Genomic DNA, 20,628 nt, shown 5'->3' with positions numbered 1-20,628 from the left:
CATTGAGGTTACCCCACACACCGCCCGCCCCTCGTGCTACCTCCATAGCAGTTGGCATTTATTTTGTTTACTTTGGCCAGGGGGGTCCCGCAACACGACGACGACGACAACGCGATAGGCCTCGTCCAAACACGCCCTTTTTGTCCCCCAAAAACCCACACAAACAAATTGAAAATGCCTCGAGTTGCTCAAGTTCCCCGGACGGGGAGTGCCAGGAACAACACAGGCTCCAGTACGGCCTCACCATTCATAACGCAGTCACCCGTCAAGTCAGTTATCGATTCCCCAGCAACAACTGCGGTGTGCTAATGCAACTATCCAGAATCCCCCTCAACGATGATGTGTCAGAAAAGGGGCAGCGCATGAGCTCCAGGAGAGCTCTCCACGAAAGACAATTTAACGAGATTAAGAAGGCCGCAACTCCTCGCAAGGTTGGCCTTCGCCTTGACGACATGGAGAACGGTGACCCCCAAACTCCCCGCGGCGGCCGCGCCAGCTATATGGAAGATGATGAGGGCTTTGTAGTCGGAGGTTCTGCGGTCACGCCTATGAAGCGTGTGCCGCTTCTCGCCAATTTCGAAGAATGGATGAAGATGGCGACCGACAACAAAATCAATGCGACAAATTCATGGAACTTCGCTCTCATAGACTACTTTCACGATATGTCACTCCTCAAGGAAGGCGATGGTGTGAACTTCCAAAAGGCCAGTTGTACCTTGGACGGATGCGTCAAGATCTACACCAACCGTGTGGACAGCGTCGCAACGGAAACAGGGAAGCTATTGAGTGGCCTTGCCGATAGCAACAACGCCAAGAAGAAAGACAAAGATGGCGAGGATGCCGACGAGAGCGACGAAGAAGAACTCGATGAGGATGGCAACGTCAAAAAGAAGCCCAAGAAGAAGGTATAGCAGAGATCCGGGCACTCCTCAAAGGTTCAAACTAACATTTACTAGACACAACGATCATCTGAAGCAACGCTTGCCCCCTCGTTCAACTCGCTGCAGCTCAAAAAGTTCGAGCTGGAATTCGCAGTCGATCCCTTGTTCAAAAAAGCATCTGCCGATTTTGATGAGGGTGGCGCCAAGGGTCTTCTTCTAAACCATCTCATGATCGATTCACAAGGACGTATCGTCTTTGACAGTAGCGACGATACTGGTGATGCCGCCACCCTTGGAAAGACGAAGTCCGACGACGAAGAGGGCGACGGAGAAGACGAGGAAGCCGAGAACGACCCGGAGGAGGAGCTGGAAGATGAGGAGGAAGCCGACGATGTCGAAATCGATGTTGGAGTCCTTGGTGCCAAGTTCATCCCCGACTTGCACCGACTCGATGAGCTTGATGTTTGTCCTTCTTTAAAGACGTTTGATCTTGGCGATCCTTCGGGATCCATGGATATTCCATTTCTGAAGGCACCCGAAGATTGGAGGCAGGACCAGGACAAGGAAAAGACCCCGGGAGCGCTTGGCGACTTTTCCGGTCTCGTAATCGATGGTGACGAAGCAGCAGGCTTCGATGATGATGACCTTGCCCTGGGAGCCTTCGATGCCGCCGATAATGTCGCTTTCGGTGAGGGCGGCGAGGCCTGGGCTAGAGAAGCCGCCCTAGAGCCACAGATGCGAGTGTACGACGCGGGTCTCGGTGAAGAGGGTGGTGACGGGGATGAGATCGACGGCAACGGTGAATACGTTGTTTCGATGACGAGCGCGCAGAAGGCGGACAAGATGCACGAGGACATCCTTGGATTTTTCGACCAGGCGTTGCAGAAGAATTGGGCGAGCGCGGAGCACTGGAGGATCAGGAAGATCAAGGATGTGAATAAGCCGGCAACAGAGACAAAGAAGCGCAAAGAGAAAGAGCCCTTTGAGATCGATTTTGCCGCACCTTTGGATTCACACACTTCGGATATCATTCATACACAGGCCACCAACAATTCGGCCATCAGCATGCCCAAGAAGGATTGGAAGTCTAAGTCACGCAATCTTCTCCCCGACGACAAGCACTTTAACTCCAAGTCTCTGCTAAGCCTATTCCTCAAGCCAAAGGCACGGATGAGCAAACGACGCACAGGCTTCAGCTCTCGCGGTGGAGGTGGCTTTGGTAATACCGGTGCAGATAATCAACCTGATGGTGAAATGGACGAAGCATTCTGGGCCAACCAAAAGGCCCCGCAACATACAGACGAGACAGCGTTGCCTGAAGGCGATTATGATGCCAACTTCTTTCAGGACGATGTTATGCCATTCCCCGGCGGCGGTGACTTGGACGACGACGACGATCTAGAGTTTGCGGACGCAAGAGAGCACTTCTCACCAGGGCTTGACGGGCAGGCTGGACTCACTGATGGCGGAGGGCTCACGGCTCTACTTAATGGAGAGACGGTAACTAATACTGGAGCATTCGGAACGACACTGGTTACTCAAACGAGGCGTGTACGACCCGAGTATGTGCAATATGCTAGGGTAGCCAAGAAGGTGGATGTGCGAAGGTTGAAGGAAGAGTTGTGGAAGGGTATGGATGTTGACATTCTTCAAGTAAGTTATTATGCACAGCCAAAAACGAAGACGTGGCATTATGCTAATACATCTAACTACAGAAACAGCCTGAGCCCCAAGCAGTGGATGTCAGCGAACCTAAGCAAGAAGAGACGCTTAAGTTCACAGAGATCATGAACAATCTGCAGACCGTATATCCCAAGCCGGTGATGGATGATATTTCAACCTCATTCTGCTTTATCTGCCTCTTGCACTTGGCCAATGAGAAGGGTCTTGTGATTGACAACACACCTGGTCTGTCGGAACTTGAGATCCGCAGGGATTGGTCAGCGGAGATTGTCGAGGGTGAATAGCGGGAGCGGTTTTGAACTATGTCAACACTTGTCTTGAGTATGTTTTGGAGTGGCCATGTACTTGTTTGTTTGACGAGTCATGCATGAGATGCTTGCGGAATCGTTCAAGAGACACATAGCAATGCATGGTATGGTATGGTATGGTATGGCATGGCATGGAAGATAACGTGATATCCTGGCGTTGGGGGGAGAAGTCAACAGTAACAACATCTAGAGTACTTGTTTTGAATGAAGGACACGACGGAATGATTGATTGGTCATATTCATGAGCTTTGCTTTATACCATGTGGATGCTGACTGGAAGATGAGGCGGTGGTTCTTGAATTTGCAGCCTCTTGTTGCGGGGTTCCTTTAATTTCAAATATGAAGAAAGCAAGTTTGAATTCTTGAGTGATTTAGCTTTTGTGGTCTCTTGGGTCGTATCCAAGTTTTCTCAATGATAATACTTTGGTCAATGGCAACCTGACCTGACATCCATATCCTATTCTCGTAACTGCTGGAAAATCAACGGCAGAAAATTCGTCATTCTATCATTTAATCCAATACGCTAATGCTACAGTGATATCTGCAGCATGACACTCACCTCATAGCTGACTTTTCCAGTTCCCATGTCTGAAGGGAATTAGCCGCACAAGCCAGTTAGTTACCTGGGTAAGTACTGAAGATTGCAGAGAGATGGGGGCTAATAACGCACATGCGGAGAGAATTATTACAAACCAACTCATATAGGGACCCTAGAGCAAAAATTTTCAGCTCATGTGTCCAAGACCAAGTCCTGATTACCTTACCTTTGTACAGATAACAGATAGAGTCCTACTCAAGATCTCTATGATTGTATGGTACCTTGGGTAGGCGCCTACTTAGACAAGGTACCTTAAGTACTGCTCAGGCAGGTAATCCTCGAGTCGGGTACGTACCTCATATCCCAGTCTCAGACCTACTCATGGGCTATTGTGGCTGCGCCATGACGTTGAAACGGGTTGCGAACTGGACCCTTATGACGATGTTGATAAATTGTGGGGGCAAACAGAAGAGAGAACAAGAACAAAAGCAACTTGCTGAGGTAGATAAGTCTGAATAAGGCAGGACCCTTGAGGTCGTCTCGTTCTTTTCATTTCGTTCATTCTCCTTTTTCTCATCTTTGGCCTCGCCATACCTATCTACTCACTTACCTACCTATTGCTTCGATTTACTATGAACTACACATGTACATAGCAGCTATCCAGCCACATCTCCTATATGTCTGTAGTACAGGTATACAATACACATTAATCGACAACCTCCCTTGTCTTCCGAATACTAAGATCCCGGGACTGCCCCTCTCTCGCCGCAATGATCTGGTGGTGGTCTCACACCTGCAAAACCCCTTGAATCAGAACACCAATCTGGTCTCTCGATGTGGAGATGCGCTACTCACTCATGTATAACATGTCATGACTTGGCATTGGTAATGCAGTACGTTTCCATACTAATTTAACTCCTGGTCATTTTCTTGTAATACCTAATTCGTTTCACACCAGAAAACCATGGAGTATATGCCCTCGAATCCAGTTACGACAGGGATAACCTTTCAACTATACACCAGTCAAATTCCTCATGACTTCCAAATGCTATTTTTGGATCCTTTCAAACCTCTTTTAAACCCAAAGTTCAAGCCCCTAACGCCAGAATCCGCAACTGCGCGACCCGATATTACCACAGCAGCCATTATAGGTACTCATTCATGTGTACCACAATCCACCTAAAGACCGAATCATGAAATGGAAAAGACTTTACATCATCATGCGTGGGTATCCGATAAGATAAGAAACAAAAGGGATCCTCGGGGGTGAGTAAGCTGCACCTCGACACATCTGGATACAAGCGTTTTGGTGTCGAATACACCAACAGTATGCTACGAGCATAATTTCATTGTCGTCGCTCCTCATCGTCGTTCGTCTCGTTCGTGTTTTTCGACAAGCTCACCAGCTCTTAGCAAGACGCTCATGCCATCGAGGCGAGTCTTGAAGGAGCGATCCTCGATTGGGGCGACCAGATCAGGTGCCGGCGTCATTGGCACATCGCTGTCCGCCACATATTCGTCATTCCTGGCTGGAGGGCCAGTGGGTGGCAATGGTTGAGAGCCTTGAAAGCCGAGTTAGCTTGGACTTCTTAACGAAGCCTCCAGAGATTCAAGTACCATATCCCCTGGGCACAACGCCGTGGCCGAAATATGGCCTTACGAGTGGCACAGGGTCTGTTGGGCTTGGAGTCGTCGTACCAGTACCCAATCCGGAAACAGGAGAACCCCGTTCGAACATGGCCGCGTTGGCGGCAACAACTGGTGTCGGCAGCGTCTGATGATGGGAAAGGAGAGCGTGGATTGGGAGTGGTCCTTCGCCGGGACTCCGTGCAAAGCCCGCTGCTGGACTCACTGAACCAATACTGCTGCTGGAAGACGGCTCGTGTCGGAGGAGAGGGGGCTTGGGCGGCGCCGATGGAAGCACGTTGGGGACTTCGGGTACCGACCTAGGGTGGTTCGCGGCAACAAAACCACTCGAATAAGGATTCCCTTCCGACCCGGATGGGACTTGCATCCCTTTCCTGCCATCTTCGAGCATGTTGGACAACGATGGTAGATGTTGATGTGAAACTTCTACCCCCGGACCTCCTTCTCGCCAGGACTGCTGGCGCTTGGGAGCTTGGTAATGGGGTTCCCGTGGACTTCCAGCATCGAAGTGGGCGGCCTGGGGTGATGACATGGTCTCGTCGTTCGAGTTAGCCTGGGATAAAAGAGTTGGCGTGGTCGATGAATGCTGCGATTCAGCTATCGATGCAATCGAATTCAACCTTTCTCGCCGACAAGGTGGTGGCTCACTACCCTGTAACCTCTCGCTACCACTGCCGCTCGAAGTGTTGCCCCCCGGTGTCATGGTGCTGCTGCTGCTGCTGCTGTGTCGTAACCGAACGGGATCCAGTTTTGTCCTCTTAGAGACATCGGCTAGCCAACGGCGGGATGTCAGTTTTACTGTTATGCCAACGTGTGATGGATTTAATGCCATCTGGCTACAAACCTTGAGTACGTTTGGCCTGCTTTTCCTTGAACTCGTGGAGATATTGCATATACTTCCGATAGTCGGCCGTTTTCTTGTATTCCATCAAGTCACGGTGGTACTTCTCCTTATCGGCATTTGCTTGGCTTTCGTATGCCTCCTTTTCGCTTGCATTCAGGTTTTGCCAATTCTCTCCGACGAGTTTTGCAATTTCTGTGAACGTGAGATTTTGGCTTTTTAAGTCTTCCCTCATTTCTTTTCATCGTTTGTCAGTAATTCTTCGCGAACAACGAGCGCGTGAGTCAGGGCAGAACTGACTGTTGGAAAACAATACATATGCTGACGGAGGTCTCTCAGGGGCATTCTCGTCAGGCTGGTACCTTGTCAGTCATCAAGTCGCTACTTGAGAAATGCAAGAAGTTCAACTCACCTTAGGGTGACGCCGATACTTCCGCTTGGCAACACCTTGTCCTTCGGGCGGTAGTTCCGTCCGAGTGGGCTCAGGTTGCACACTATCCGATTTTGCATCCTCACTGGTTGGTCTGACAGAAGTCACCAATGACACCGATGGGGAAATGCCTCGGGCATTAGCTATCCTTCTCTGGAGCTTCTAAAAGAAATTGCATTAGCGGCTGCCTGAGTAGGCGGTGACAGGAACCATACCCTCCGGTGGCCTAGTTTGACACCCAGTGCATCTCTGAAGAAGGCTGTTAGTGGACGTGTTGCAATCAGTCCAGTAAGAAGGAAACATACAGATCTGACTCCTGGATGTCAAGAATGATATCCCACTCGTCGAAACCTTGCTCAACGAATGCACCAAGATACTGGGACAATCCCAACTCGGCAAAAATTGACTCAAGATCGGGAGACATACAGCCCAGTTGGAAAGTTCCGGGGAACCTCCCTCCAAAGACAAACAGTTTTTTTTTATTAATTGGTGCCAGTGTGACAGCTCAACTTCGTCCCAGGTACAAGTGGCTAGAGTGCTTTACAAATTGCAAGAGGAAACAAGCAATGTTATCAAGTGATCAAGCTTGTTTAATGCGTCGAGGATGCGTCCAGTGCGCGTCTGGTGATATGTTCGGGTACGTCTTTTATACAAATGTGTTAACCACTGGTATATGAGGCCTTTGATGGTCCTTTTTGCTGGTTGGTTGTGTTGATGGATGGATACAACTGAAAATGGGTGGGTTTTGAAACGCGAGGTTTGGCACTGAGCTATGGTGAACTGACGATGTCGGTTCAAGCTGGGTGGCTCAACAAAGGAGCTATTGTGAGAGTGATGCTAGGCAAGAATCTGGGAGTAACAAGACGTTATGCTACATTCGAAAAGTTTCAGAATACGGGAATGAGGCTTTGGATCTTCGGTGGGTAGTGATCGATCAAGTGTGATGGGTGAGGAGGTTCGGACGTGGAACGGAAATCTTGGGCAACACAGGAGTGATAAACTCAAGGATCGAGAGGCAGAGGGCCTGATGATTGCATTGAAGGGCATAAAGTCTTTGGTGAACATGCAGAGGGTAAGGGGAGGGGGTGTAGGAGAATGACGAAAGAAATAGGAGGCACGTACAAGCAAGATGTAATGATATTGGGCCGGACAATTGGTGAGCAGCGGACCTTGGACAAGAAACTGAGTTGGGACATATGGTGAAGGGTTGTTATTCTTTGTCAATTGACAAGCCACAACGATGAATAGAAAAGAGTTTTCTGAGGCAGAAGCTGGAAATTCAAAGGAAAGGGAAACAACAGAGGGCGAGCAAGTAGGTTGGATAGATGAGATGAGTTCGAGAGGGAGTGAAGTGCAGTTACGGGCACCCCCAGAGACAACAGGCGGAATCGGATATCTCGATTGCAAAGAGCAAGTGCTGTGCTGTGGTGGGTGGTGGGTTGAGGGTATTGTGTCCAACCGCGATGAGAGAAGAATGAAAGCTCACGGTCTGTCAGCGGCGCAAGACCTCGTCTGGGATAGATGTCGAAGACAGTGACGAGACGTGGATTGGCAGGTGATCTTCGGACTGAAACTTATGAGACGACTGTGAGGTGACAGATCCAAGGGGACAGGCTCCGGGTTAGGTTTGGCTGCAGGTCGGTTGAGGATCAAATGTTCTGGGCCTAGGCTCTTGTTGGCGTGTGCGCGAGCGTGAGAGTCAAAAGACAGGCAAGGCAAGGCAGGACGAATATAAGAATTAGACTGTAGGGACGGGGCTTCAGTCGTGGACATACGGGAGGGGGTGTGAGGGCTGTCGAAGAAAGACAGGTCAAAGATGAGTTGCTCTGTGGGGAGCTGGTGTTAAAGCCAATATTGGGATGGGGGATTCTTGTTCAGGGCATCGTGGGATCCAGATGCTGTATGTAGATGGAGGTAGAGACAGGGTCCAGGGGAAAACGGGGCAGGGTCGGAGGTGCCGCAGCCACCGGCAAAAGAATAAATACGATTAGTTGAATGGGAATAGGCAAAGCAGGGTTTCGGAAGCGATGATAGAATCGTGAGAGTTCAAGTGGCAGAAAAAGGACAGAAACATCAGATTCCTACATGGCACTCGCTTCGGGGGGTCTTGTTGTTCAGAGGCTCCAAGAGAACTAGGAGGGCATGGTCTAGCCCAGTCAGTTCACAACTCAACCTAAAGGGGGCGTGGACGTGTATGGAAGAAGGGTGTATGTCTAATCTTCCGTCAAGGGCACACAGCCTTGGCACGCTTGTCTCTTAAATTCTGGGTTGGCTGTTGATCCGCAGCCTCTTTCTTTTTCTGTTATAGAGCGTATCAAGTTTTGACGTTCGAGAAAGATGAATGATGCAAGGGCCGATTCTACACCGGAGCATTATCATCATTGTCCATCATCCATCATATTAGGTCTTGGGAGTTATGGACAATTGGCACGAACATTGCTAAGCAACGTACGTACAGAAATGCAGTTCAGACTCGAGATGGGTCGAAAACAAGAAGCGTGGACCCCCGAGGCCCTGTCATCGGGCTACGTATACGATAGGGCGGCACCTAGACAACATCGAGATGCCCCAAATTGGTCCAATTGACGCATTCATGAACGATATCTGGGACCATGGGCATATTGATGTCGCTTCAACGCAACACAACGCAACGCTACTGGTGCCCGTGACTGTGAGTTCTAGCAGAGCCATCCATGAATGGATGGGCGGATGTGTTGAGAGGAAAATGCGACGCGGTGCTTGAGATGGTAGCACCAAATCGAAAGTCGGATGGAAATCGACACTCATCGAAAAGATACACACCATTGCTGCTACTGCTGATGCTGATACTGATGCTGCTGGTGTTTGTTTGATGTTCCACAGAGCGTGCGGTCCCATCATGATGTTCCAAGGACGCGGGCAAGCCTGTTATGGGGTTTGGCGCATCGCATCCTCTATTCAGAAAGTGGCAATTTGGCATGACGATCAACCGTCAATTTGATTGATTGATTTGCCCCTACACGGCAAGATGACAGTCATTGGCTACATGCGTCACCCGTCCACACCAGGCTTTGCCAGCCCTCGAACTCAGGAGCATGTCGGTAGCGCAGCAGCTCAGAACCTGTAACGGGTAAGATCTCGATCCCAATTCGTGAAACGGTCGTGGCCTCCCGTACGGTACGATACGGGATGACTGGGTGATGGGGTGAGAATGTCACGCTCTTGGACGTGGTCTCCCCATCCTCCTCTGCAGCTGGCTCAAAGATCTTCGAAACTCGCCGAGACGGTGCATCAACCAGCTAAAAGAAGCGTGACAGACGGACGGTCAGGGTTGAAGTTGAGCTTGTTCTACAAATGGCAACGCTCGTCGGTAGCCAGGTGGTTGTGGGTTAACTAAAACGGAGTTTCTGGGTCGAGTTCTGGTGGTCGGAGCTATTGCGAGCCGGGGGTGTGGAGCCGGTATAAGTGACGCACGCCCTGGGCTGTCCACAATCCGCTCGTGGGTTGTTCCTGATCGCCATCGAGCCATCGCCTTTGTTGAAATCGAGGTTTGGCTTACTGATCGCACAACGCCAGAACTCCAACTTCACCATGATCGAGCAGGGCCTTGATCGAATCGCCTATGATGCCGCGCCAACAGGTGATCTGCTTGCTCAGAAATGCCCCAGGTCCCCTTTTCACGGGCCACATGGTACGGCCACCGACGTCTTTGGGAAGTCCGTTCGTGCAGCCGCCAGAATTTGTCATGTTGCGCAGATGGTTGATGCCTCAAGTCGAATGACGCATATTGGAACTCGTTCCAAGGCATCATGTGTTTACCCTTTCTACCATGATGGGGCAGTGTCATCCAGAGTGAAAGCGCACGACCGATCTCCGGGAGTCCTCCTTTGATTCTGTTTCTCCGGTGCTCTGATAGTCTAATTCTGTTTGGGCCATTTGGGTATTTGCTGCGTTGACGAGCCGAAGCTGAGGAAGATAGTTGGTTCTATTAGGCATAGTGGCTTTTAGTGGGTATGCGATAGTTCACAGGTAGCAAGTTAATGGCTATCAACGACCGAGATGTGCAAGATGGGATTATTCATCGTCCGGCCACTCAGATGGCATTGCAAACATTCGATAGCCACAATACGTAGTGTCGGTAATTGTGAATCGAAAGCTGGTGGTAAAATCGCCATGAGCGGGATGGGAATTCGACAAAGGGTCTAGAATCTCGATCCCTCAGAGCCCTGGGATTGGTGAATAGTGACGGATTGAGTGGCCGGCTCCCCGTTCAATGTAACGCCTCCCCCTTTAGCCATTCAGCCATGCATCTTTCGTTTCGATCCCAGAGGCTTATTCGGACTGTGCCACCTTGGCCATTATATTGAGCTTGAGTTGGCGATATCTTGATCGATCGCGAAATTGATCATGGCCTAATATTCAGTTTTGCAAGTCAAGAATGATGTAAAGAAAGGGTCACGGAGCATAGTCCGTGTCGCTGAGCCAATAAGCTTTAAGCTCGCAGAATCCAAAAATCCCCGGTTTTCTCGGGAGAAGCGAAAGACTACCGGCGGTATGTGCTCAGCTGTTGTGACAGCAGCCTAACTAGCCATACTAGGCGCCTGGAGGGTTGAAGGAGGCTGAGCTACCTGGGCTGGCTGGCTGTATCTCCAACGTCCGCCTCCGATTAGGTAGACAGATATGAAGGCTACAGTGCCCGAAAGGTTTCGGGCATTGTGGTTTTTGATGTCAAAAATAAACGCTCATGACCGACTCCCCGGCGTCGCGTAAAGCGCATCAAGGCGAATATTTCTCCACGATGTTGAGTCTAGAACGTTGACGGGAGTAAGTAGCGAAGTGTAAGTGATGGGATTATGCTAGGGTCACTGGGCATAGGCTGACAGGGCAATGGACATATCTGATCTTTGGAAAGGGTGTGCACTAACTGGTAGGGAGAGAGGCAGTTGGTTGGTCCCTGTCCAAACCCTGCATAGAGTGCATGGAAGGGGCCGCTTCGAGTCCGCTTTCCTGGGCTATTATTCCCGGATGTCCTGTTAATCTTCCTCTGTGCCTGCCTAGGTATAATATAATCCCAGTCTACTTGGTATCGGTTCCAGCTAGCTGTTGCTCTATCTGATTGGCCGGGCTTAAGCGCTTTTTTGCTTGTTCACATTCGACACGTTTGCACACAGGTACTACCTTAAGGTACGGTAAGTTACAACCGAAGGTACCTCAGGGGAGATATACGCCTTAGATACTAGGTGCTATAAGTATAGTAGGTACTAGGCACCTCAGGTAGTTCAGATTATGAGTGTATACATGAATTTACCATCTTGGGACTTGTATTTCAGCACTTGAACACGGAATCGCATCGGATAAAACATAGGAAATGATCAGCAACTAACTTACCCCGAGTAGCCAAGCCAGGTTTATGTAAATCGATGGATCCTATCGAAGAAATCTCCGTAGCCCATTTTGCACCGGCGGGGGGCCTGTACACCATCAAACTGGTCTTCTTTATCTAGGTGCCTAGCCATCGGATTGTTGGATACCTAGGTAAGTTAACTTGCTACGCTCACTGCTGCTGTGCTCGTCTCCACATGCAACACTGCGAGTAGAGTTGCCCGATTTACGACACTGATCGTGCTGGGGCACTCTGATACCTGGGCTGTTAGGTCGCAGTCGAATCTAGAACCCCAGCCATAGACATGGATGCGAGCGGCGAGTTCGATCGATAGCCAAAGACAAGCTTGCAGGCTTGTCAGCGCACTCCACCGGTTTGTGCCAGTCCCAGTCAGCCTAGTTGATCGGAGAGTTTCAGAGACACTTTGACTATTTCCTATTAGCGGAGTGGATAAAGATAGAGCGACTACCTACTGTACATCCCATAAATGTAAGCACGTATTCATGTCATACTCCAAGAATTCCTCTTCACGAAGTACATTCCTTTTTTAGAGTCTGGGTGGTAACGCAGCTGCACGTTGAGATCTGGCGTGTTGGTTTGCCATCGACTTTGATGCGTATGTAAATGCGGACCAAATGAGATTCCAAAGGAGATTTGTTGGGTGCATATCATGGTCGTACCCACGCCTGTTCAGCTACTTTTGCAATTTTCACAACAGCTTCAGTTATCTGTCTCTTGGTCTCAGAGGCCCAACGCCTTGACACAGTAGATCGGTCGCTTTGCTTCGGCCTGGCAACAATATTGACAACCATCTCCTCACTCCCTCGTTGATGCCAAAATCTCAGCTGCGGTTGTCTTGAGGCGACCCACAATGGCCCAGATCATGTTGTGACCGCCATCCGTCGTGGTCCAGGCCTGTGGCGCATGTGTTGCATGTGTCTAGACGAATCGATCGAGCCCATGGATCCGCCACGGCACTCATGCATTCAATCATAACTGACAGGAAACTATCTATTCCATCCTTTATTCTTCGGATAATATCTTCCCTGTGTTTCTTATTACGGGTGCCTAATAACGGGGGAATTATCTGAAAGTTTCCCACAGATCTAAGACACGTTGCTAGGTAGTTTGTTCGGGATATCTCCTTGTTACCGAGCATTGAGGCAAGTAAACCTGAAGTACGGAGTAACCAACTATAGTAGTAACCTATTCTTTAACTTACATGTCTGAGAGGGCAATACCAGCCTCCCAGATATGTCTGGCTCGTGTGAGAAGACTTTGCAAAAGTTGTTTAATGAGCTTCGTATCCACAGCCCATCGTCAATAATAGATGGCATCAGCTTGCAAAAAAATCCCACCGTCCCTCCTCGATTGTTTGGACCAATGTGGTGATTGTTGTCTGTGCTCATGAATAGAGTCGAGGCTCAACTACCCCTTGTTCAGTTTCTCTCGTGGGTTGACATTGACAAGCCACCCCTTTCTCTCCTCTCCATGGACGCATTCGACGGCCCGTGTTCGCGCCCGTCAAAATCGGGATCGAGATATTGTTCTAGACCCAAATTTGCCATATCCCCATCACTATCTGCATTGCCCACTTTGAGATACCGTATACGCGACTGAGTTGTGATTTGAGGCATGCAATAATCTCAGATATTCTCCTTTCCAGACAATTGGCGGCATCCATGGCATGGTCACTCGATGCTATGCGGGCTATTATTCGCAGGATGTACTACGCAGAAGTGCTTTTACAGCCGCCCCTGAGACCAACCTATTGTATTGATTAGATTTCCACGAGAGGGCCACTGTAAAGTGCACCTACAATTGGATGTTAGTGGTTCTTCACTGGCTTACTGTTATCCGTACCTACCTATGGATCTTTACGGTTATACCCTTAGGTTAGGCTTGTGGGTGCAGAGGGTATAGCAGCATCTGAGTTGCTAAGGTAATTGCCTACGCGAGAATCCCACCACTAGCAAGCGCAATCATTGGATGTGGACCGAAAGTCAGCCCGCTCTTTTCAGAACAGCCTCAGTTTCTCCGTTCTCTTACAACAAACAGCGCAAACAATATCATCCACGGCCACCAAGAGACGAGGTAATTGCTTCGTTCCGCTCAACCAATCATCGCATTGAAGACCTGCCTATTCCTTGTCGTTGATTACTTGCCTCTGTCTAGACGGCAAAAAGGAAGTTAAACACCATGGCCCCATCTGACACAAACAACCGAGCCACAAAGCCTCCGGCCTCGGGTTCAAGTTCGGGGGATGCCGATTTGGCCCAGGTGAGTCAAGTCATGATCTTTTTCTTTTTCTTTTTTTTTTTTTTGAACTCTCCTACATATGTTGCTCCGATATCATTTTGCCGCTCCAAAAGAACAAACAAAAACGTGTGGGGATGACACACTTTGCCATCTCTCCAATTACGGAATAGCAGCAAAACAACACCATGATGGCCGAGATGATCGTTGATATATTTGTTCGATTTGTTTACCGGTTGTTCGATCTGACAACCAAGCGTCACAAACAATGCTCTTTCTGTTCCCCAATCTCAATACCATTCCTCAACATGCCATTCATTGATTCCCTGTCTATTCCCACCCCAAAAAGTCTAGACCCGGCCTGCCCGTGGAACGTTTTATACCTTAGCTAGACCCAGCCAGTTGGTCGAGACCTTCTCGCTTCGCTTGGCTGCCACAAGTCGAACCCTCCTGATTTGCATCTGCATTCACATTGGCATCCTGCATTCTGCATCTCCGATCCCTGGATCCTGGGGTTGGTTGGACCTTGGGGGAATACCGGTATCATATCACTATTTTGTTGTCAGCATTCTTCTGTTCACACACCCTCCCGTTTTACTCTCATTGTCAATCTATCCCTCACTATTGCTATTGCACTGCATTGCATGATATTGCATGTCCGTTCACTGACAATTTTCTGTTCCAGGCCTACCGAGACCTTGCTAGGTATACTATTCCAAAGTTCAACGTCATTCCCCAGTTCATCTCACTGTTTATTCACATTCACACTCCCTCTCACACGACCTATCCTTCCCATCCACTGTCTTCCCACTCTCGCATTTCTGTTTTACACATTCTCCTTGCCACCATTTGCCATCAAATCACCTGAATTGCTTCCGTCCAACTTTTTGGTAGGACCCTGCATGCAACGAAGAACTCCTCGGCCTCTAGATCCCTTGACTTGAGTCTCAGTTCACAGATCTATTCACCTACCGGCGTGCTCGACACCTAGCTATGGCCAGAGCGTTTAGCCATGGCGATGGCGATTTTCAAAATGCCATTTTTCAGAATCTGAATCTCAAGAACCTCAGCTGAACAAGGTCCTCGGGAGATCGGCATCTATTGGCACCGATAATCACCCATCACTACCCTTGCATCTCCCGGATTGTACAGTCACTTCGTCGGTGAAGGAAGTCTCCGATTGCCTCCTGACCCTTGTATCACTACATTCTTAAGTCGCTCGACATGCATTTCATTGGTTATATAAGTTCTTGGGCTGTCTTGGTGACTCGCAAGCGAGGCGAGCATCCCTAGCATAGACGTATCACGATATCTTCACAGCTTGTATGACGCAGTCGTTCCTGTTCCTACACACCTCACTACCCTTGACATGACCTTCGTCTCCCTGCTACTTTGGCATCAAACTCTAAGAGCGAATTTTTAAGAACCGCAACTGACACAAAGGCTCCATAGAGGCGAGCAAGCGGCCACAGCCCTTGAGAATAATCTTTCAAACCTTGAGAGCAGACTCGATGCCATCCTCGCTGCTTTAGAAGCCAGAGAAACCCCACAGATGCCCGCCACCGCAGCTAAGGCCAACAGCTCCCCGGGAGCTGCAGACAAAGATCAGAAGGGCAGATCACTGGACGGTGCTAATGGCGACGCAGAAAAGATTGAAAAGGATGCAACCTAAGCGACCAACCAGTTCGAGCAGTGGCTTCACATTATTTCACATAGTAGACAAGACAAGGGAAGCAGGGTGTCAAGCCATTCATCAATCTCTTCCCCAAAGACTCTTATGCCTGAAATATCTGGACGGTAGCGGCCATTTGATAATCATTCCCTATTTCGTTGAAAAGACATCCCTATTCTCTCACCTATCTTTCGATCCCACGTACTCCTCGAGCTCAGAGGCTCATGTCCAGCCCCGTATAGAAGGGCAAAATGAAATAATAACATGAACGAACAGAGAAAAACCGGACAAAACGCGATGAGCAAACCCGTAGAGCAAAAGATCAAACAGCAATCCATGTGAAACCCCCCATCCTCGAGTGACCCTTCTCCAATCGTCCCTTCCTTATTCTAACTGTGGTCGCCGACATGTATCGTATACTTATGTTTTTGTTGTCGGATCATGTTCATCTAAATCGATATACGTCGTTGTTACGAGCAACTGGATCGATAAACGTCCTTCTTTGCAGGAAGTTTGACGTAATCGTCCTCCCATGAAAACCCCAGAAACGCCACATGACAAATATAATGCGATAAAAAAGAATTACATCCATCTCAAGCTTCAAGCAAATGGAAGGTGAGGAACGCCGAGACAGTGCTTTGGACCTTGCCAGGTATCATGATTCGCTGTCGCTTAATCAACCAGTGCCTCAAGTTCGTGAACTTCATGTCGGTCATGGCCAGTTCATGCACCAGCTCCCGTGATAGACAGTTGGTATTGTCACAAAATCCACGAGGGGCACAGGAGTGGTGTGGTGACCGGAAAAGACCCTGCGGTGAATCTCAACTGGTTGCCTCACAATGTGCAGTAGTATTTCGCAATGACGGACGTAGGCATGTGATCCATCGTCATCTCGTTACTGACTGAGCGATCTCATGAAAGCCTGAAATGCGAGAACCAGTTAGTTGGTAAGACTTCGCATATCAGAGAGGTCAAGACGTGCTCTTGCCAGGGGATCCTCATCAGTAGCCAGAATGGCAGGGCTCTCCTTGCCATTTCCCAACAGAGGTTCTCGACTCGTGAATGAGCGGCTCTCGAGTGTGGGTCGTAGCAGACCCTGTCCCCCCTCCTTGTGCTTCGATTTCGTCTCGGCATGAAGTGCCAGTTCCCGTTCACGATTCTTTTCAAGCAAAGGGCCGCCGAGCGTCGCGCACTTGAGGATCGTCTGGATGAGATGGTTTTGCTGCAAGGGTTTGGACAAATACTCGTCCATCTGAGCTTGGATACACTTCTCTCGGTCACCCATCATGGCGTGGGCCGTTAGAGCAATGATAGGTGTGCGGTGGCTCCCTATGCCACGTTCGTATTCTCGAATCTTGCCCGTGGCTTCGAAGCCTCCCTACAATCAGAAGCGTTAGTAAATCTGTCTGCGCGATGACTGCGAGGATTGAGTTTGACGATGTTGATACTTACCATGATCGGCATTTGTACATCCATAAGAATGACATCGAATTTCTTGCTTTGGACGGCTTTGACAGCTTCCCAGCCGTTACCAACCACTGTTACCACATGGTGATACTTCTCGAGAATTTTCACTGCTAATCGTTGGTTGACGGTGTTGTCTTCGGCGAGCAGAATTTCGAAAGATTTCGTGTTGTCAGCGAGTGAAGGTGTCGCCCGGTTCTCGAGAGCCGGAATCATGCCATTTCCTAGATCAATGAGCTTGCATGGCGTGGTCATATACGACGTAATTCCCAGATCCAAGCACGACTTCAGACTAACGTGAACAACTGGTGCCAGCAAGACGATAGGAAGGTACTTGAAATCGTCCACGGCTCTTAACCTTCTCGCAGTGTCAATGGAATCGACGAGGATAGCATCATAGGGAAGGGAGCCACCGCTTTGAAGACGAGTCAGCGCAGGACTCTTCTCCGAATCCACAACGACAGGCTTCAGCCCGATCTTCTCAAGCATAGGCTTGATTGAGGTGGCGTTCTGCGACTGGGCCTTGTCGACGAATAGCACTTGATGACCTCGGTAGGGGCGGATCTGTTGCTCGATCAGAGCAGCATCGTCAGGAGCAAGCTTGACTAAGCATGTGAAGTGAAATTCACTGCCCTTGCCATGTTCACTGTTTACCCAGAGATCACCACCCATGAGATTGACGAGTCGTTTCGAAATAGATAGACCTAGACCTGTTCCGCCAAACTTGCGCGTCATGGAACCATCCGCTTGTTGGAACGTGTCGAAGATCAAATCCAGTTTATCTTGGGCGATTCCTATGCCCGTGTCCTCCACGACAAACTCAACCGCATACTCTCCAGGTCGGACATTGTTTTGCCCCATGCTCTCCTTGATCGTTAGGCTGACCTCACCATGCTCTGTGAACTTGATAGCATTGCCAACAAGGTTGAGGATAATTTGTCTGAGACGGAAGGAGTCGCCAATAACGTAGTCAGGCACGGAGCTATCGACCTTGTAGGTGAGATCCAAGAACTTCTCATTTGCCTTGACAGCGAGAGTCTTGAGGGCATTGAAGACGGTTCCACGCAGTGTGTAAGGAATCTCCTCAATGACCATTCTCCGAGCTTCAATCTTGGAAAGATCCAAGATATCGTCAATTATCGTCAAGAGGCTATTGGCAAGATTATTGACAATGTTAAGCATCTCCCTCTGATATTGAGTCAGATCGGTGTCCAATGTCAGTTGAGTCATTCCGATGATACCGTTCATCGGCGTTCGAATTTCATGGGACATGTTGGCGAGGAACTCTGACTTGGTCTTGTTGGCAAGTTCGGCAGCTTCCCTGGCCTGAGTATTACGCTGAATAGAATCGCGCAGATTTGAAATCATCTGGTTGATCTTGCGCTTGAGCTCGTCCATCTCACCCGATGCTTCGACGTCGACTAGCTTGGTGAAATCCCCGTCGGTGGCCAAGTTGGTTATATCTGAGAAGGCGCGCACTTGTGTAGTCTGTACGAGTTAGAAAATGGGTTTCCCGCAAGGTCATCAAAGATTACTTACCAGGTTACTGGCCATTGTGTTGACATCTGTGGTGATCTCTTTCCAGCGGCCGTCTAGACCACCTACGTCGGCTTGAGCACCCATCTTTCCATCAACACCCACATCCTTTGCAACTCGCTGCACTTCGTAACAGAAGCTAGACAAACGGTCAACCATGTTATTGATGGTTTCTTTCAGCACTTGTATCTCTCCATTTGCTTCGACCTTGATCTTCTGGCTCATGTCGCCGTTCGCAATGGCTTGAGTAACCGTTGAGATACTTCGGACCTAGGATTTGGTTAGTGACCATGCCAAATTTGAGCTTTCTGAGTAGACATCTGAGCCTTACCTGGACTGTGAGATTTGACGCCATTGTGTTGACGTTTTCTGTGAGATCCTTCCATTTACCTTCAACATTGGCAACTTGAGCCTGTCCACCCAATGTTCCATCTGTGCCTACTTCCCTGGCTACCTTGCTCACCTCAACGGCAAACGTACCAAGACGATCCACCATCTGGTTAATGGTGTTCTTCAGTTCTGCAATTTCACCCTTGACCTCAACCCCAATCTTCTTTGTCAAGTCACCTTTGGCGACAGCTGTTGTAACCTTGGCAATTTCTCGTACTTGAGTGGTCAAGTTCATGGCCATGCCGTTGACGTTCTCTGTCAGATCCCTCCAGGTGCCTTCAACATCATGCACAGTGGCCTGCCCTCCCAGGCGTCCTTCGGTTCCGACTTCACGGGCAATCTTGGTAACCTCGCGGGCGAACTGTTGCAGCTGGTCAACCATGGAGTTGATGGTTGACTTGAGCTCGAATATCTCTCCCCTGCAATCGGCTTGGACCTTTTGTGTAAGATCTCCCTTGGCGACAGCTGTGGTAACCTTGATAATGTCGCGCACTTGAGTCGTCAAGTTGTTGGCCATGGCATTGACATTGACGGTGAGATCGTTCCACATGCCCTGCACTCCCCCAACATCGGCTTGCCCGCCTAACATGCCTTCGGTCCCGACATCTCTCGCTACACGTGTGACTTCAGAAGCAAATGTTCGTAATTGGTCCACCATGGTGTTAATCGTTTGTTGTAATTGCAATATCTCGCCTCTGGCAGGTCGTTCGATCTTTTTAGTCAGATCGCCGTGGGCCACGGCGGTGGTAACCGATGCTATCTCCCTCACTAGAGACTTGTTAGTCACAGAATATCAATTTCGTAATCCAGGCAAAGTTGCAAACCTTGATCAGTAAGATTCTGGGCCATAACGTTTACTGTACAGGCGGTTAGCAATTTGTGGTACGAAAGACTTTGGGAAATGTGAATATACCGTTGTCAGTCAATTCCTTCCATGTTCCGTCGACGCCGCCGATACGGGCTTGGCCACCAAGCAATCCTTCGGTACCGACTTCACGAGCGACTCGCGAGACTTCGCTAGCAAATATTTGCAGCTGGTCCATCATAGCGTTGATAGTGCGCTTGAATGTTGTGATTTCAGGGTCCATTTCAACAGTGTTCATGCGAACCTTCATGGTCAAATCACCGCGAGCAACGGCTGTAACAATCTCTCCAATTTCTCGTAGAGCCTTTTGGAAAGCCTCGTTGGCTTTCTGATGCTTCCAAAGCTCGCGCTCCAGAGTAGCAATACGTTCCTGCTCGAGGATCTCGAGGGCTCGCTCTTGTAGCTGCTTCTGCTCCAAGAGCTGAGCATTTACACCAGCGAGCTCCTGGCGCTGACTATCGAGTAACTTGGATTGGTCGTCCACATGTTCTCGAAGTCCTTCAAGGGCTTCTTCGGTCAGCTGATAAGATGGCAGATGCGGAGAGTGCAGGCTACCTTGGGCGTGAAAGACTTTAGGCTTGGGACGGACCGCCACAGCCTGAGCCTCTTCGCCAAAAAGAGTGTCAATAACCTCGTTGGGCGTTTCTGGGAATGGAGAGGTAGCTGAGGCCTGGCTCTCGAGCTTTCCAACACGTAGAGCAAGGTTCTGAAGCTCGAGTTCGAGCTTGCGCTTGGCGGGAGTATCTGGCCCTGGG

The 20,628-nt window shown here is 49.5% G+C and overlaps 4 protein-coding genes across 4 annotated transcripts; 2 read left to right on the top strand and 2 right to left on the bottom strand.

The window, feature by feature from the left end:
- Window positions 1-27: 27 nt before the first annotated feature.
- On the top strand, window positions 28-3,476 carry FOXG_01687 (condensin complex subunit 2). The gene is made up of 4 exons (XM_018378633.1): window positions 28-269; window positions 323-905; window positions 957-2,534; window positions 2,597-3,476. The coding sequence occupies exons 1-4, from the start codon at window positions 175-177 to the stop codon at window positions 2,846-2,848; spliced, it is 2,508 nt and encodes an 835-aa protein (XP_018234588.1). The 5' UTR covers window positions 28-174; the 3' UTR covers window positions 2,849-3,476.
- A 443-nt stretch (window positions 3,477-3,919) lies between these two features.
- Window positions 3,920-9,868, bottom strand: FOXG_01686 (uncharacterized protein). Its single transcript, XM_018378632.1, has 8 exons — window positions 7,451-9,868; window positions 6,634-7,199; window positions 6,544-6,577; window positions 6,311-6,490; window positions 6,199-6,253; window positions 5,902-6,135; window positions 5,028-5,828; window positions 3,920-4,972 (listed from the first exon to the last, which is right to left on the bottom strand). Exons 2-8 carry the CDS (start codon window positions 6,750-6,752, stop codon window positions 4,773-4,775), a joined length of 1,623 nt encoding a protein of 540 aa, XP_018234587.1. The 5' UTR covers window positions 6,753-7,199; window positions 7,451-9,868; the 3' UTR covers window positions 3,920-4,772.
- A 2,316-nt stretch (window positions 9,869-12,184) lies between these two features.
- FOXG_01685 (uncharacterized protein) lies at window positions 12,185-16,696 on the top strand. Its single transcript, XM_018378631.1, has 3 exons — window positions 12,185-13,970; window positions 14,632-14,651; window positions 15,399-16,696. Exons 1-3 carry the CDS (start codon window positions 13,890-13,892, stop codon window positions 15,616-15,618), a joined length of 321 nt encoding a protein of 106 aa, XP_018234586.1. The 5' UTR covers window positions 12,185-13,889; the 3' UTR covers window positions 15,619-16,696.
- On the bottom strand, window positions 16,559-20,123 carry FOXG_01684 (uncharacterized protein; the record flags this gene model as incomplete). The annotated part of the gene is made up of 6 exons (XM_018378630.1): window positions 16,559-16,996; window positions 17,071-18,570; window positions 18,622-18,888; window positions 18,950-19,776; window positions 19,833-19,865; window positions 19,922-20,123. The coding sequence occupies 6 exons, from the start codon at window positions 20,121-20,123 to the stop codon at window positions 16,559-16,561; spliced, it is 3,267 nt and encodes a 1,088-aa protein (XP_018234585.1).
- Between the last annotated feature and the right edge of the window lie 505 nt (window positions 20,124-20,628).

Source organism: Fusarium oxysporum, chromosome 5, assembly GCF_000149955.1.
Source record: "Fusarium oxysporum f. sp. lycopersici 4287 chromosome 5, whole genome shotgun sequence".
NCBI classification, from domain to species: Eukaryota; Fungi; Ascomycota; class Sordariomycetes; order Hypocreales; family Nectriaceae; genus Fusarium; species Fusarium oxysporum.
This window is presented reverse-complemented; position numbering and strand designations above follow the sequence as displayed.